At 48.6% G+C, this 17,512-nt stretch overlaps 5 protein-coding genes across 5 annotated transcripts; 3 read left to right on the top strand and 2 right to left on the bottom strand.

Annotated features, from left to right (window-relative positions):
• The first annotated feature begins 5,448 nt into the window (after window positions 1-5,448).
• On the top strand, window positions 5,449-6,565 carry MYCFIDRAFT_210223 (uncharacterized protein). The gene has a single exon (XM_007924832.1). The coding sequence runs from the start codon at window positions 5,489-5,491 to the stop codon at window positions 6,404-6,406; it is 918 nt and encodes a 305-aa protein (XP_007923023.1). The 5' UTR covers window positions 5,449-5,488; the 3' UTR covers window positions 6,407-6,565.
• A 93-nt stretch (window positions 6,566-6,658) lies between these two features.
• MYCFIDRAFT_213848 (uncharacterized protein) lies at window positions 6,659-9,705 on the bottom strand (the record flags this gene model as incomplete). Its single annotated transcript, XM_007924833.1, has 1 exon — window positions 6,659-9,705. The coding sequence occupies one exon, from the start codon at window positions 9,703-9,705 to the stop codon at window positions 6,805-6,807; it is 2,901 nt and encodes a 966-aa protein (XP_007923024.1). The 3' UTR covers window positions 6,659-6,804.
• A 183-nt stretch (window positions 9,706-9,888) lies between these two features.
• Window positions 9,889-11,210, top strand: MYCFIDRAFT_210224 (uncharacterized protein). The gene is made up of 2 exons (XM_007924834.1): window positions 9,889-10,441; window positions 10,497-11,210. The coding sequence occupies exons 1-2, from the start codon at window positions 10,324-10,326 to the stop codon at window positions 10,895-10,897; spliced, it is 519 nt and encodes a 172-aa protein (XP_007923025.1). The 5' UTR covers window positions 9,889-10,323; the 3' UTR covers window positions 10,898-11,210.
• A 15-nt stretch (window positions 11,211-11,225) lies between these two features.
• Window positions 11,226-13,833, bottom strand: MYCFIDRAFT_53431 (uncharacterized protein). The gene is made up of 3 exons (XM_007924392.1): window positions 11,907-13,833; window positions 11,720-11,820; window positions 11,226-11,668 (listed from the first exon to the last, which is right to left on the bottom strand). The coding sequence occupies exons 1-3, from the start codon at window positions 13,619-13,621 to the stop codon at window positions 11,454-11,456; spliced, it is 2,031 nt and encodes a 676-aa protein (XP_007922583.1). The 5' UTR covers window positions 13,622-13,833; the 3' UTR covers window positions 11,226-11,453.
• MYCFIDRAFT_206511 (uncharacterized protein) lies at window positions 13,075-17,470 on the top strand (the record flags this gene model as incomplete). Its single annotated transcript, XM_007924835.1, has 21 exons — window positions 13,075-13,655; window positions 13,687-13,725; window positions 13,773-13,818; window positions 13,842-13,887; window positions 13,934-14,127; window positions 14,164-14,232; window positions 14,268-14,511; window positions 14,543-14,561; window positions 14,591-14,654; window positions 14,716-14,788; window positions 14,839-14,888; window positions 14,927-15,073; window positions 15,130-16,143; window positions 16,178-16,215; window positions 16,251-16,317; window positions 16,347-16,420; window positions 16,465-16,530; window positions 16,600-17,249; window positions 17,292-17,310; window positions 17,337-17,387; window positions 17,422-17,470. Exons 1-21 carry the CDS (start codon window positions 13,645-13,647, stop codon window positions 17,468-17,470), a joined length of 3,030 nt encoding a protein of 1,009 aa, XP_007923026.1. The 5' UTR covers window positions 13,075-13,644.
• Between the last annotated feature and the right edge of the window lie 42 nt (window positions 17,471-17,512).

Genomic DNA, 17,512 nt, shown 5'->3' on the forward strand with positions numbered 1-17,512 from the left:
CTAGTAACTTCTCGCTAGTATTAGTAACTTCTCGGGTTTCGGAGGCAGTTCTTAGTGCCTAAGGCGGCCGTCGTTATTGTATTAGACACTTTTGTTAGCGCTATTTACTAAAAACGCGCTAAATCGACGTATCTCGCTATACTAGTAATGCTATTATAAAAGTCGTAAAAGTCGGTATTGTAAATACGCGGAAGGAAGCAGCTATAACGTTTAATCCTACTAATTAAGCGCTCTACTATACTAAATCCGGGGTCTTAGCGGGACTCGGTATCCTTATCGCTTCCTCGAATTTACGCTTCTCGCCTAGCTCTTATATACTATCGATACCTACGACTATCTACAAACCCTTATCGCAAAAGACACGATAGAAGAGCCTGCTTAGCGAGCTTATAAGGACATAATAGAAGGGTGTTTAGGAAGGACCTTATTAAATGCTAATTCTAGTGCTATCCTAGTGCTATCTCTAGCACTATCTTTATTGCTAATTCTAGCGCTATTTTACTATATATTATACGCTAGCTCTCGTAGAAGCAGCTTAACTAGGCATCCTACATTATACGCCGGCTCTCGTAGAAGCAGCTAAACTAGGCACTACTATACGCTAGCTCTCGTAGAAGCAGCTAAACTAGGTACTACTATACGCTAGCTCTCGCAGAAGCAGCTAAACTAGGCATTACATATTATACGCTAATATTATAGTATACAACCTATCCGATCTAGAAGATAGTATAGTATATAACCTACGATCGAGCGTAGTATTACGGCTTACTTTTCCGGGGATAGGATAAGGACTTAGCGAGCTTATAAGGATATAATAGAAGGGTAGTAAGGAAGGACCTTATTGAATGCCAATTCTAGTGCTATCTCTAGCGCCAATTCTAGTGCTATCTCTAGCGCTAATTCTAGTACTATTTCTAGTGCTAATTCTAGTACTAATTCTAGCGCTAATTCTAGCGCTAGCTCTCGTAGAAGTAGCTAAACTAGGCATTATACGCTAGCTCTCGCAGAAGCAGCTAAACTAGGTATACTCTCGTAGAATATTATATACTAAACATTAGCAAGTCTTCTATATCGTTACCTTCCTACTAGCTAGCCTTACGCCTACGCTCTCTCTCTCGAGCCGATAGCGTACGAGTACGACCTAAGCAACGGCTTAATCTACTATTACTACCTCCTGCTTAGCTACTACTACCTTCTACTCGGCGACGCGCAGTCTCCTCGTAATCTAGATCCTATATAGCTCGACCTCTAGTATTCTTCGCTACTATCTTCTTACGAGCCTCGATAGTAGAGCGAGTAGAATTCTAGGTGTTCTTCTACAACTAGTTACGGCGCTACTATTAGTTAGTAGACTAAGCGGTAGGTTATATAGGCCGAGGCGCGGCACCGGCGGCCGTAGTAGCAGCCTCCTTTGCCTTCTTATTATCGTCCTCCTTCTTCTTTTTCTCTATAGCGAAGACCTCGTATCTAGCAAAGACACTATAGATAATGCGGTTTATCTCTAGGAGAAGCGCTTCTATAGGGATCTCTCGACGGTTGTTCGCTTTATCGGCTTAATACTATATATAGAACTCTATAGCCCGCTCTTCGATATCTGTTTCCTTAATAGGAGCGTCGTAATCCTAGCCGTAAAAAGAAGTGTAGCTTCGGAAGGCATTGTCCGTACGGCCGTACTTCTAGTTAAAGACATTATAGAGATTCTATAGGGCAGGCTCCGGTACTATAAATGCGGATAGGATTACTCTAAATAGGCGATTGTCGTATTGATCTAGAAAGATTAACTCTATAATATTAGAGATAAAGGTCTCGAGATATAATAGGGCGTAGTACTAAGTTAATCTAGTAGTAGGGGCTGTTAGTGCCTTTAGCACTAGTAGAGCAGTGTAGCCCTCCTAGACTAGCCGATTTAGAAGATCTAGATTGCATATACTACAACAATCGGCAGTACCTACTACGACCTTGTCGACAGGATATATACACTCGTATTCGCTATAGATCTCTAAGATTATACTACGAAAGCAACGGCGATACGCTAGGTTAGGGTAGTAGCGCATGTTCTATAACTATAGCTAGATATCTAGGGTGTTATTACGCTAGCCGATCTCCTTATTAGACTAGGGCTTCTTAGTAGCGTTCTTAGCGATCGCTTTTGCGATAGCGTTATTAAAAGGATTGCCTATAGACTAAAAAGGACGAGGTGGCATAGTAACTGCTTACTGCTAAGCGGCTATAATAGTGTCCTTATCTTCCTCTTTATCCTCCTAACTAAACGCATCGAAGATAGCCTTATTAACGTTAAACTCCTTACTAGGAACAGTAGTATATCGAAGGTTAGATAGTCGGACTAGGATATAGTCCTATAATTAATAGGGCATAACGGTATTAGCACTAGGCGCTATTAGGTGTCGTAGGATTATCGAGCGGTGCTTAGAACCCTCTACTATACGCTTTTCTAGATTATTAAGCTAGTATAGCGCGAACATAACTGCTAATGCTTCTATACTAGGGATGCGAGCCGCTCGACTAAACTTCTATATTAGATTATCGACATCCTTAGTAATTAGAAGCTTAATCTAGATTACTAGGGCGATATCTAGTATATTAACCCTAGTAGAAGTTGCTAGAGTGCCGAACAGGATGCGGATTTAAGACTCTCGCTTCTTAAACTCCTTATATCGCTTATCCTTATCGATATTAGCTATATATACCGTATAGAAGGATATAATACTAAGTATATAGATAGTACGGTCTCCGCTAGGTACTAATAGCTCTCTATCCTAAGTATACTTCCGCGAGTATTACTTAGCCGGAGACTTCTTATTAATGTAATTAGTTAAGAGTACGAGCTACTAGTACATCGTTACTCGGGCCTTATCGATCTGCTTGCGACTATTAATAAATATAATAGTCTTCTAGATGTTCTATAGTATAGCTAAGCCCTTATTGTCTATTATATACTAGACTACAAAGTATAGGTAATCGAAGCCTGTTATCTAGCCCTTCGGGATTTCTTGTAAGATATATCTAGTATCCGGGCGATTGATAGTGCTCTAGATAACCTAGGTCTAGAAAGCGCTATTGCCCTATAGACGGAGGCTATACTCGAGGAGGTACTTCTTAGTTTCCTTAGTTAATATAGTAGAGTACGCGAGAATAGTCGTGTCCTATATTATAAGCTAGCGAAGGAGGTAAAGGATACTATAATCTCCGCGGAAGTTCTTCTACTTAAGATATATATACGCCTTATCCTATACCTATAAGCTAAGGCGATCGGTAATGCTACGTAGGGCCTCCTAGAAATTAGCGCTTATTGCTTGCTCGGGACTATAGATAATATACTAATATCGGCCTTCCTTAATGTTTACTAGTATGCCTAGATCCTTCTCCTTAGTCTAGGTAGTAAGGACGCAGACCTTAATTAGATTCTACTTATCCGGATCTAGCTAGCGGATAGCTTGTACTATATCCTCGCTCTACTTATTACTAAGTTATTAGCGATGCGGGTTAGCGGCACGATCTGTAATATAATAAAGCTAGTAAGTATAGTATAGGCCTAGAAGATAATCGTTTTGCTAGCGCTAGTACGAGCTAAAAGTAACACATCCTATCTTCCGAAGATAATAGTATAGACGTAGTCGAGCTATATCTTAGTCGGTTCTAGTAATAGCTCGCGATAGGGATATATTAGCTTTAATATACGCCGCAGACTATGCTCGACAATGCGACGATAGAATAGCATCGCCTATTAATTGCTACTAGCATCCTATATAAGTAGCTATACTTCCTCGAGGCTATACTCGTCTATATTAGCGTAGCGCTATTCGAAGTATGCCGCCTAACTAGCTTTATTATCCTCGTTAAGTTCTAGTATCTCTAGCTCGCGGTCGATAGTCTATTAAGGCTCTATTCGATTAATTGCAGGCCGACCGGGTAGGCGTACGAAGTACTTATCGCCTTCCTTCTTACACCGATTTCTAGCGCTAGCGCTAGTATCGCCGATATTAAGTCTACCCTTCTTAGCCTTATCGCGATCGCGCGTAGAGAGGTTAGAGAGCGCGTTAGGTATTATAGTCGCCTATTATATACTATTAGAAGTGTTAGCAGAAGTATTAGTATAGTAGATATAGAAGATATCGGAAGACTAGGTTTCGAGTATTAGATATAATAGTCGGGGTCTATTAAGCGGTAGTATATACGACTTTAAGAAGCAGCGAAGACTGCGGAGCGGGTGTCCGTACTGTTTAGAACAGTAGGTCTCGGCGCTCGAGTGTCGCTATCGCGGATGTATCGGGTAGCTAATATACTAGATACGATATAGAGGCACTAAATACTAGATTATCCGGCAGCGTATAACGTTAAACACGATCGCGGATATATCTTAAAGGTGTCTAAGAAGTTTTGAGTTACTAGGTATCCGTATAGGTATCGAGGTTTCGATAAATTAGCGAAATAGCTATTTTAAGGGTAGGTACCGATAGGTAGCGAGTATAAGTAAAGTATAGCAAATACGGGTAAAGCGACACTTAGAGGTATTAGAGCATTGCTTTCTAAGGTTCCTCGTATAGATAGAGTATTCTAGAAGATAGTTATTATCTATTGTAATATAGGTATTCGTAGAACAAACGCGAAGCCGAAACTGTCCGTATAGTTAGAATAGACTATAGATCTTACTTTTACGATACTAATTTTAAAATATTTACGATGTGTTGCGCCTTCCTATACTATAGAACCCCCTCTATATATACTAAGCCCTATCTATAGTAGGTATTAAGTTGTAAATCTATATATACTCTATAAGGAGGTATTACGAACAAGGAATCGCCCGATTAGTATAGTTTATCTTTAGGCGCTTCGCTAAGGCTCGCTCTTCCTTCTATACTATACTATATTAAGAAGACCCGAGATCCGGTGCACGTAGAACATGAAGGAAGTCACGAGCACAAAGCGAAAATAGCCTGAGATGGAGGCAGTTGAAGGAGTCCTACCTCCCTCCGTTCAGGCCATCAGGCAGCAAGGCTTGGCTGGAACGGGCTGGATAGCCACGTGACTTCCCTCGGGCAATTCGAACCGCTTCGGCCGAACTCTTCATCGTCAAGCTTTCCCGAACATGCGCATCCTTCGAACCTACATCCGTCCAACAAGCACACACGAACCATGAGTCAACACGCTGTAGCAGGCTAGATTCATCTATAATTCCTATTTGCCACTGTGGCTACATCCTACACTATCCTACGTACACCTCCTGCAGCCTATCAGCAACCGTCCTGCCTACTTTCCACCGTCCGGCTTCTTCTACACTCTGCATGCGTAGTGGCTGACGAAGCTTCCGCGTGCCTATCTGGCTGCCTACAACCTTGACGCTCGCCATCCGGTAAGGTGGTCGTATCGTCTTGTATAAGATCCGCTCAAGTTGCTCAGTAGTCCTCCTTCCCTTCGTCATCCAACCACCACAACCCACTTTCTTTCCAACATCAGAGCATCAACAAATATGCCTTCAGTAAGATACTACAACCAGACAGCTCCCTTCTGGGACTTTGTCGCCTCTCTAGAGGAACAAGGCAGCACTCGCCATCCAGAGGAGGGCTCCGACAACGAACAAGAAAACGAACATCGAAACTCGTGGTCAAACGGCTGGGCTGGGTTCCCTTGGGGACCATTCCCTCACCGTGGACGCCACGGTCCACCACCGCCACCGCCACCGCCACCACCACACCCACATCATGGTCCACCACCACATCACGAAGGTCCACCACCGCCTCCTCCACCCCACGAGGATGAGGATGCCCCAGAAGCCGGTCCATCCGACCCAAGAGGTCCACCACCACCCTTCCCTTCATCCCCAGAAGAAGGACGCCGCCCCGGTCGTCACGGACACCACGGTCCCGGCCCACGTCGAGGTCCATGTGGACGCGGAGGTCGAGCCTGGGCCCGCGGCGGTCGAGGCCACTTCCACCCATACACCGGAATAGGAGGTCCCTTCAGCGCCTGGACCAACATGTTCCAAGAGCACCTAAACCCATTCGCCGAAAACAACCCCGACAATAAGAACCAAGATCACAAACCCGACGCAGACGTCTTCGACACACCCGAAGCCTTCGTGGTCCACATCTCCCTTCCAGGAGCGAAAAAAGAAGACATATCCGTAAATTGGGATGCGGAAAAATCCGAACTCAGCATCACTGGAGTCACCTACCGTCCCGGAGACGAAGAGTTTTTGAAAACGCTTGCGCTTGATGAGCGTAAGGTCGGGGCTTTCGAGCGGAAGCTGCGATTGGGGAGTCGAGCTAACCCGGCGCAAGTCGACGTCGATGGGATCACTGCGAGGTTGGAGGATGGGATTTTGAGGATTGAAGTTCCAAAGTTGGATTCGGGATATGTGGAAATTAGGAAGGTTGATGTTGAGTGATGGGAAGAAGAATGGGGGAGAGGAGGAGGGGAAGGTAAGTAATAATTAAGAAGGAAAAAAAAGAATCATCCCTCTCAGAACACAGAACAGTCTCAGATGAGCTTTGTATATACCTAATTTTCAGCTGTGAGATACCCATGATGCAAATCGTCTTCATTCACTCACGTACATCAGTGATGTCTGCTGTTCGCCTGATCCGATATAGTCTTTCGTCTAATAAAAGGCCTTAATGCCTTGAATTGAATTGACCGTCGAAGCCCAAACAGTACAGAGCTTTGCGCTGTCCTGTACATTAATTACTGCTATGCTGTCTGATCTATGTCTTCGTGAGCAATCTGAATCTATTTCCATCATCAGCCATCAACTTTATCGATACTGTACTGCCCACTGCCCGTGAACTAGGAGCTCAACTTTGCAAAAACAAAGCCAACCCTTCCTCCAGGCTCGCAGATGACGCTCCGCAGCGCATCGTCCTGCACAGCACTTTCGACGACCTCCGAAACCGACGAGTCGTTGTTGGACGTGTCAAATTCTTCGTCGTCGTCCTCGCCTGACATCATTGGTGCGACGTTAGGCTTGTGATGCGCAAGCGCCGTGTCAAAATGCGTATACTGCATTAAGCTTAACATTTTGGCGCGACCGGCAGAATCACGACTCTCCTTGGCGTTCCGTTCAATTTCTGCCTCTTGCGCATCACGGTCGACTTCAGCAAGGGTGGGAATCTTCTGTTTCTTCTTCTGTGCTAGAAATGCATGGTCATCGTCGGAGTCTCCGTCCATTCGCCATACCTCGACTCCGTTCTCGTCGAGCTCTGTGAAGGTCTGTTCTGAATCGACTTCACTTTCCGAGACATCTGCAACGGGTTGCCCGTTGCCACCACAACTGCATCCCAACAGTTTATGCGTCTGGCAGTCTTCGCCTTCGTCCAGCGTGAATAGATCGCGGAGCTCCGCTTGCGTGAAACCACTCGCGGCGGCTTTGCCATCAACGATGCTGTCTGCAAGACCGACCTTGCTCACTTGGCGCTGAAAGATCTTCTCATCGAGAGCTCCCTGGGTAAGCAGACGGTAGATGAAGCAAGGTCTCTTCTGACCATCTCTGTGCACGCGTGCCATGGCCTGAAGATCGGTTGCAGGGTTCCAATCCATATCGAACATGACTAGTCGGGAGGCGCCTATCAGGTTGAGACCAACTCCTCCTGCTTTTGCTGACAGCAACAGCACGAAGGCCTTCTTACGGGGCCACCTGTTGAAGTGATCGACGATCTCCTGACGCTTATTCGTAGGTGTGCTTCCATCAAGCCGAAGAAAGCTCATATCCATGGATGTCAAAAGGCGACCGAGTACATCCATTGTGGAGGTGTAATTGCTCACGACCACAACCTTTTCGTCAGTATGAGTGTGAATTTGGTGAAGCAAGGAATCGAACACCTGCAGCTTGCCACTAGAACCAGCAGAGCCGAGCAAATGCTTCGGCACATCCTCGAAGAGGTCAGAGCGCTTGGTCTGCTCATCCTTGTCGCCCGTCTTTTGTATCAGCAGGTTGGGACTGTTGCAAACTTTCTTGAGAATCATAATGAGCTCCAACACCACAGCTTTGGTGTTCATTGCAGCCATGAACGCCTGCGAACTGACGATCATGCGATACACAGTCTTCTGAGCTTCTGTCGGTCTACAGAAGACCACATATTCCGTCTTGGGTGGTAGATACTTATTCAAAATCTCCGCAGTGCGGCGCAGAATAAATTTGCCAGTAAGATCAGCGAGCTGGGCGCTTCGAGCTTCGCCCTTTTCCAGATCAGACTGCGACGCACCAGGCTGTCGCGATTTGAGGATGGGTGTTTCGAATTCCTTCTTGAAGGTTGTGTATTTGCTCATGATGTTAGGATTGACAAAGTCGACCATCGTGTAGAATTCAGAAAGATCATTCTGGATCGGTGTGCCGCTAAGAATGATTCGTCGATCGGTGTTCAACGATTTGATAGCACCAGCGGCCTTGTTGCTTGCAGTCTTGAGGCGGTGTCCTTCATCACAGATGACGATGTCGATCCCAGTTCCTCCTTGGAGCTGATCCTTGACTTTGGTGAGCTTCTCATAGCCGATGATCATTACGTGATAGGCTCTGCCTTTCGTGAAATCCGTGAGTCGCATCTTGTTGTCATCAGCAACAAATACGCCGATGCGCTCGCTGCCCAGCCACTTGCGAAACTCGTTCCGCCAATTCTTGATCAATGACACTGGACAGACGATGAGAGCCTTCTTGATGACAGGAGCATCTTCGAAGACCGGATTCTGTTTAAGAAGCGTCCACAGCAGTGCAATGGTCTGCAAAGTCTTTCCGAGCCCCATTTCATCCGCTAAGATCGCACCTTCGCCATCGTAATCTTTCATGCCCATCACACATTCGTAGAGAAATGCAACGCCTTCACGCTGATGCTCTCGAAGATGTTTCGTGAGCAGCGGATCGACGACAACATCGACAATCTGTCTACCTTTCGGCACACTAGCCAGTCGCTTCATGACCAGAGCATTCTCACCCTTGGGGTCATGGCGCGGTTCGGGAATTTTCGAAGTCTTTGATGTTGACTCGACCGTGTTGTGTAGGAGCGGAGTCTTGAAGGTGGACTTTGTAGATTGAGTTGAAGCGATGGCTGTGGTCAAACGTTCCTTCTGGGATTCAGCAAGCTTCTTATGCTTCGCCTGTGCCTTCTGTGAAACGCGATTGGTCTTATCAATCTCCTTCAACGAGGGCGCAGGCGTAGACTTTTTGGTGCCGAGAAAGACACGACCAGAGATATATTCTTCTCTGGGAAGAATGTTATCGACCTCCACCTCCTTGCCACCTATGGAGAGCTCTGAGCCAGACAGAAGTGGGCCTCTGACCACCCCACGACCGAGTTCTTTACCACAGATGTCCTGAAGGACACCAGACTTGCCAGAGACGGAGAGCACACCATCACCATCCCAAGTCTTGTTCTTCTTCGTTGTGAACTTCCGCCACAAGACCAGATAATAGGTTTGAAGAGCATCCTCAGGCTGGGTCGCAGGTTGAGAGGATGCATTGGGGAGTGGAGTGAGAGGCTTCCGAATCGCTGGTGGCTGGAATTTTTGCGATGGAAGAAGTGGTTTTGTGCTGGGCGCAGTCGACAGAATCTTTGCGGCAGCAATGGTCGACTCCACACCGTCTTCCTCGTCGCCTTGTTTGCTGATACGACGCCTCTTTGCAGGGGGTCCGCCCAAAGGCGGCGATGGCACTTGAGCAGGCCGATTGACCAGACTCGGCGGCTTGAAGGGCTTCATCGTGATGGCCGCCGCTCTTTTGCCATTGCCATGGCGTATTGTTAGGAGGTGCAGATGCAAGCATTCAGGCAAGCGCGACGCGTCGTGCCAAGACCACGCGAAAGCGTCGCCACAGTCACGCCTTCACCTTCGTCATCCAGTCTCAGCAGATTGCCTTCTCTTTCTCGCTAGAGTATTTGTCTGGAACACAATGCTTGTTCATGCTGTTCACCTCGAAACTGCTCAGAGACTCAGCATCGCCGCCACACGATGTAGGGCTTCATTGCCGCAGATCCATGTCCTGACCTCGCTCCCACTCCACGGCACCGAAAGCAATTCTGAAGCTATCCGGCTCCGAACACAGTACAATTTGTGCCAGGATGATGTTGCTAAGGCTCTCAGATGCTTCAAATGGATTTTGGCCATGGTCACAGCAGGTTCAAGATGCGGTGGTTCTAAACCAAAGGCCCCACTATCTCCGACATCACATCACCACATCTCTCAGCTGAGTGCTCTTCTCTGTTCCTTTTCATGCAGTCTCCGCTTTCCCACAATTGCCCCTTTCAAGAATCGAATCTTCTCAATTCTTGAGACCGAACGAAGGGACTTGACTCACTGCACACATTCGGCAGAACAACCATGGCCGGCCTAGTCAGCGTACCAGACAGAGACATCGAGTTTGTCGAAGCGAAAGCTGGCGAAGTCCTCAAACTCGGTCCATTGACCTGTCGAATCTTAGAAGACGGCTCTCACACAGGTAAGCTGAAGTCATCGCCCAATTCTAAAGACCACCCATCCTCACACCCAAACAGACAACCGCCTAGGCTCCGCCGAACTAATCATGCCCCCCAAAACCCCCGGACCCCCACCACACTGGCACGAAATGCACGACGAAACCTTCCTAATCACGCAAGGCACCGTACGCTTCCACATCCCAGACACCACCTCCGAAGGCCACGACAAAAAAATCCTCGACGCAAAAACCGGAGACTACGTCGTCGTCCCAATCCGAGCCCCACATACATTCAGCAATCCCTTTGACGAAGAAGCAAAAATTTTCTTCACGACGACTCCAAGTTTCTATATCAATTATTTCAAATTGTTGAGTCAGTTGGCGGAGCCGGATCAACCTGTGCCGGCGGAAGTGAATGTTAAGGCTATGGCGATGTTTGCGACGGTTTTGGCTGATAGGAAGCCGAGGAAGCCGGAGTAGGAAGATGATTTATTTACTAAATGCGATGTTGAGGGGAGAGATGGTAGGAGTATATCACGAAATAGAGATTTGAAGCAGCTTCTCAGGCGTTGATATAGTACTACGGTTATAGGCCATTGACAGATTAGCGATTGATGAGCATTCTGCGCTCATTGCGAACAAGAAATTTGACGGAAGTGTTTGGGAGTAAGTATGCGCTGATCTGTATGATCGAGGGTTTTGGAGTCGGGGATGAGGTGAGTGAGGAGGATCCCAAGATTTTGGCGCCGCCGGAGAGTAAATTTGACTTCTGGAGTGAGAGAAGGGACAAGAAAGGCCATCGAGGACGAAAGCGTTTCGACGGGCGATTGATTGAGCTATTCCGCAATCGAGAGATGTTAGCTCAAAGCTAGCGGTGGTCGCTCCGATGTTTGACGCCGTCAATGACGCTCTGCCTGCCACACTAGATCAGAGGTAAGGACGTAGTACGAGGCGTTTGATACAAAACATGCCAATACAATGCTCCGCCTGAACGCCTCGCTAGAATATTTCACTATAACCATGTACAGCCTATAAACTACCACCAGCCCTTCTTCTTGACCTGGGCATCTTCAGCCTCGCTGTCCGTATCGGTGTCTGTTTCGCTTTCAGAGTCCTGATCCTCATCATCGGTGCCAGATTCGTAGTCGCTATCTTCTTCTAGCTTCTTCCGCAGGCGCTCATTGCGGCGCGGACGATCTGCATCAGCGGTGGGTTTCCCTTGCAGCGCAGCCATTTGACCGGCAATAGTGTCTGCGAATGAATCAGTATTAGGGTAGAGTAGAGCGGAACAGGCATGCTCACCTTCTTCTGGTTCGCTGATCTCGTCATCGTCCACCTCCTGAGCTTTGCTTGGGTCATCAACGTTGAGCGAGATATCTTGCTTATAGTCAAAGCCGATATAGCTGTCGCATACCATGTGCATCGGAATTTGTACTCGCCGGGTTGTGGTGGTGCACCGAATTGCATCTTGAGTGTGACGACCGCAAACGTTGGCTTGCCATCAGCGTCGAACGGCTTCTTGTCGAAAGTGACAAAGGTGAATGGCGGAACGGCAATCTTGCCTTGCCGGCCATCCGCCAGAAAGACGTGCCACTTCGGCGCTCTATCCTTGGCAAAGAAGGGGGCATGTGCAAGAGGAACGGGGTTCTGCTCTTGCTCAATCTTTTGAGCTTTGACGTCGCCCTCGGCTGGGTCAATGTCTAGAAGGTCCTTCTCATCAACTTTGGGGATTCGAGATGCAGGTGTGCCGGGTGGTATGAAGCGAGCTTTGATGACCATTTGCACTAGGGACGATGGAATGATGTACTTCTCGCCAGCCACCTTAAAGAATGCCTTTTCAACGCGAAGATATGGCAGCTTCATCGCAACACCTTCAGCAACTTTCAACTTATCGTTGGTGATTCCAGCTGCCTGAGCAAGCGCTTGTCGTTGTTCGGCAGGCAGAGCCATAAAAGACTGAATGGTCATATGCTCCTTGTTTGTGTTGGCGGCATTCTCAATTTGGCGGATGGCTGTGGATGTGAAATGTGGTAGTTGCAGCAACGGTGAGCGTGAAGCTGACGAAGGCGGTACAGCTTGCACAAGAGACTGGTTGACATGGTAGGTGGACATCAGTGGTGCGGTGAAGCCGAATGCCAGTGTAATCGATATGAAAGCTTGATTCATTTGTTCGGCGGTAGGAGCGATCTCGAATTTCTCTGCTTCGAGGGTCTTGTCTCCAAGGTCGGTGCGAGTAAGATAGGCCCAGAGTAGAGCAAGAGTCTTTCTCCGGACTTGATCTTCCAAATCCTGTAGCTTGGTCTGGTCTTTCGGGAGGAGCGCGGCCTCCGGATTGGAGAGCAGTCTATTTTCAAGCTTGCCCAGATCCTGTTCGCTCTTTGTACCGTGCAGGATGTCTCTGAACTCAACAGCAGTGCTGATAGCAGAGACGACATCACCGCCATCCATACGCTCCTTGTATTCACGCACCATATTTCCAGCGCTGGTGACAAGAATGCGCTCTCGTGTCTGCTTTTGCATCCCGTACCACCACTTGCCGACTAGCCATGGCAGACCAATGCCCAGGAGCAAGCCGTACATGGCCAGAATGTACTTTCCACTTCCCTCAGCAACAAGGAATTGTGGCAGTGCGATTCCGAAGCTCGCGCTCTGCTTGCCATCTGGGTGGCCGTACATCTGGTAGTTGTTGCGAATCTCTTCGTCAGTCAGAGCTTTGTACGCCTTGACAATCTCGACCCAGTCGTCGTTGATGGAAGCTTCTGTTTCATTGAGGGCAGGATTGGGCTGGCGCTTGTCAGGATGCATAGTGATGGACAGGCGTCTGTAGCGCGAGTTGATCTCCTTCTCTGTGGCAGACATGCCGATATTCAGGATACTGTACGGGTCCCAGATCTTCGTCTCGGTACGTGCAGTGACAAGCACGAGGTAGACCATGTACGCCATAACGAGCCATCCTGTGACGGCGGTGAGCATACGCTTGAGTCGCAGCTCTTTCCGCTTCTGCTTGGCGCGCTGAGCGAGAATGATATCCTCATTGTCCGGCTTGTATCCCGAGTCAATGTGGCCTGCTTTTGCGAGCGCGGAGGTGTCGGTGGGTGTTCGCAGGAGGGAGTATGTGAGAGGGAGGGTGACCAGAGACGTCATGGTCAAGACGAAGTAGGGGAAGAATTGCGCATCGGCATCGTAGTTGTATTCGTTCGACATGGCCGCGGCGATTGAAGAGCGCTATGCGCACGCTGTGCCGTCGAGGCTGAGGCTGGTTTGTATAGTTCCTGTCGTTGTCTGCCAAAACTAATCCAAGTGAAGGCGTGACTTTGTATGCTTCTTTATTGTCGTCGGCTTTGGGCTTTCGAAGAGAACGCCGTCAGATGCAGCCGCAAAGTGGCACACGTTTGAAGGAAGTGCGGTAGAATGAAAGAGAAAGCGCGAAAGACCAAAGGTCGTCGGTGGTGAGGAGAAAGTCGTAGTGTGTCCTCTATAACCGCTGTCGCTGTCACATTTCCTTGAACACCTTAGGTGGCATTAATGGATTCGGAGAGACAGTCGGGCCGTGCGCAACCAGGCCAGGGTCAAAACTCAAAAATGGTGCTGGTGCTCTCCTTTTGCTGCGCTGTCTCCTGTGCCTAACGCGCTCACGCTGCGCCATCATATATCGCATTCTATGGACACCTGAATCACCCCGATCTGTTGTATTGGAGCGACTGTCTCCTGTCGTCGGCGCCGCAGTTGCCAACCAGGCTGGTTAGCTGCACTTTTGCCGCCCCCGAAAATGCGATTCGACTTTTTGCCTGATCATATGGACTACTGATGGCCTCGTCAAATACACGCAGCCCTGAAGACATTTCTGTAGCGCGCTGGGGGGCATGAGCATGAGCAGGAGCATGAGCATGAGCATGAGCATGAGCATGAGCATGAGCATGAGCATGAGCATGAGCATGAGCATGAGCATGAGCATGAGCATGAGCATGAGCATGGGATTCGATGTTCACCGCGAAGCCCAACAGTGCTGGGTCAGGCAGTTCTATCCATGGGAGTGCTATCTGTCGATGCTCGAGTGCGCTGGCTACTGGCTACCCGGCATAAGCTCGAAATGGGTTTGAGGGCCTGCGGAAAGCGAGACCTGAGCGTGTCTGCGGTTTGAGAAGTCTGCAGTCGTTCCCGAAACGCGCTCAGCTTCCCACAGCTTAGTCCACACCCAGCACGTCTCGAGATGACACTGGCGCTCCTGTCACATCTGGTCACTACCAAGCCTTCTCTGCGTTCCGGACTAAGGTACGTTTGCAATCTGCGGATGGAAGACCGCATGCCTTGACCTGAACCAACTTCGGGGAGTGTTTCTCACGTTTTTGGGCGTCGTTTCAGGGAGAGCGTGTCTCAAAGCTATTCTTCAGCCTAGCCATAATGCACTCTCCAAAAATCAGTGGCGCCACGGATAAAGGACTTTGACCGCGCGGCGTCCTGGTGTCTCGCTGTGCGTAGGAACTAATTGCGACAGCAATCAGTCGCAAGACCTTTGTTGCACACGATCTGCGTATCTCGGCAATAAAAGATGATCTTCTTTTCTTCATGAGAGCATGCCACTTCCTCACGCCTGCAGACTCCAATCCCTGTGCGACCTCCACAAATACGACCCTTGTACCACTTCCAATACCTACAGTCTGCTGACTCTACTGACTATCGCCTGATCAAACCCTTCTCGATTGGCGTCGAAGATGCAAATGGAAAAATCTCAAGATTTGTCAGATACAACATTGACCACTGACAACAAAACTAATCCGTGTGCAACCGTCATGCCATCACTAAGCATAGATTCTGTGCACGAACTTCAGGAAGCAACTGCCGACCTCAGCATATCCGATGAGCATACTCAACGAACCAGAAAGCCATCTCTGAAGTCGTCGCGGAACGACACTGACTCCAATATCAAGTCTAGGAAACGGGTGCAATTCAGTGAGAAGCTCGAGGAGCATCGAGAAGTTCCTACGAGATGGGAGACTCTATGCGAGCGCATCAACCTGAAGCCGCTTCAACGATCCGCAATTTCTGATCATGAGCTGTCTTCCTTCCACGGACAAGCAAAGGCACCCGACACTCCTCCACCCTGGCATATTGAGCGTGTCGAAAGCAAAATGAGCTGGGACTCTGATGGAGTGCTTCCAGAGACGCAGCATGACACTTCGACATCGATGAGGGGGTCAGTCCCAGTATCATATTTTGACTATGGGCTTATCTCGAGGACGACATCTCCATTCGGCCCCAGAACAACACAAGTTGTGAGCACAAACGTGACACTGCCCAAAGATCCACATCGGAAAATCGCTTCACGATCCACAAGCCATGTAATGCGCCGACGACTCCACAACACGCAGCATGCGCTGAAAAGCACTCAAGAGCGGAGGACCTCTCGCATGTCTGCTTTACGAGCACGACGTTTCATCCATCAACGGAGAGCACCTCAGTCTGCTCCTCGAAGACCTAGTCAGATCGGGCACTTTGATTCCAGTATCACACCACAGCTTGCTACTGCAATTCGACACCCTACTACCCAAAAAGCGATCAGGCCTTCAAAGCTGGTCGCATCAAGGAGAGACACCACAACGAGCACGCAGTTGCGATCTGAAGAAGAGGATATCATTGATCTTGTAGGTGCGATGCGATTCACACGTCCGCGTACTTACATCGACGACATGCGTGCTATCCGCCAGCCTTCCGCTTTCGCACGAGTAGTACAAGCTTGAGGCCATGTTCGGAGCAAGAAAGCTGCACCACGCTTATGTTCACCGAATCTATCATTGTTCGTGGCGTAAGGCTAGGCGAATTCCACGCGACACAGGTCTTCCAAATTTCCTAATTACAGTACAGTACTCTCGCGAAGGATCAACTCAGCTGATTGCGTATTCGTTTTGACCGAAACGATTTCCATTTCCAGCTACCAAGCTTCGCCGCAGCTGAAGCTGAAGGAATGGACCCTGGCTTGATGCCCTGGACGGTGACCAGGCCGAGGTGAGCGGATCTTGGTTGTACTACGCTGCACGCCATCTTATCAGATGTGTCCTTGCCGTTCGGATGAGGTTCCGTTTTCCTCCTCTTCAGCTGTCTCATGTCTCCACGGGGTGGACCCCAATCCTGCAAGAATCCACCGCGCTTGAACTTCGGACAATCCCGCGACATTGATGGCCGAGAACACCCACCATACCAAGCACCTTGATGACAACAACTCAACCGCTCTCAAACAATACACACCAGATCAAACACTTCACTCACCATTACCATCCCATGTACGAATCAAAATTAAAACATAACCCAAAAATGCCCTCCAACCCAACCCAACTGTCCCTCCTCAACACCCTGAGCTACGCCGACCTCGAAGCAATAAAAACCCGCCTCGAAAGCGTCCGACACCACATCCTCCTCCTCCAAAACGCGCAATCCTTAATCTTCAAACTCCCCGGCGAACTTCGAAACAAAATTTTCTTGTTTGCCATGCACGCCGAGATTTTGGACCGAAAACAAGGCAGCAAAAAACAAGCAAGTTTCTCCTTCGAGGAACCGGCGTTTTTTCGAACGAGTCGTCAGATTCACGCGGAATGCCTTGGACTTTGGTATCGGGATGTGGTTTTTTGGGAGGAATTTGTAGACAGAGCAGCACCAGCACGGTTGAGAATTGATTCTGGTCTTGTTGATGATGAGGAGGCGTTCAAGGTTTGGAGAAGGCTTGAGATGCATAAGGTGAAAGAGATTTGTTGTGAGAGGAATGAAATTGGGAAGTTGACGTTGATTACTCAGGCAGCGCATTGTGATTTGAGGAAGACGAGGGAGAGTGTGGAAGGGAGTCGAAGTATTTGTCCGAGGAAGGGTTTGGTTAGGGTGCAAGGGTATGATATGGGAATGCCGTCTTTGCGATGGTGGGTGTGGTGAGTGCGACACGATCAATGGAAAGCTCGGTCATCTCTTCATTACCCATAGCGGCGTCGCGTATATCTATCTATGCAGTCATGATACAGCGTCTCTACACTTCGGAGTGAAAAAGACTTGGGCCGGACCGCTGAATAACAAGTGACTATTCGCTGTAATCCTTGCTTCTCAGGGAGTTGG

This window comes from Pseudocercospora fijiensis (genome assembly GCF_000340215.1).
Source record: "Pseudocercospora fijiensis CIRAD86 unplaced genomic scaffold MYCFIscaffold_2, whole genome shotgun sequence".
NCBI classification, from domain to species: domain Eukaryota; kingdom Fungi; phylum Ascomycota; class Dothideomycetes; order Mycosphaerellales; family Mycosphaerellaceae; genus Pseudocercospora; species Pseudocercospora fijiensis.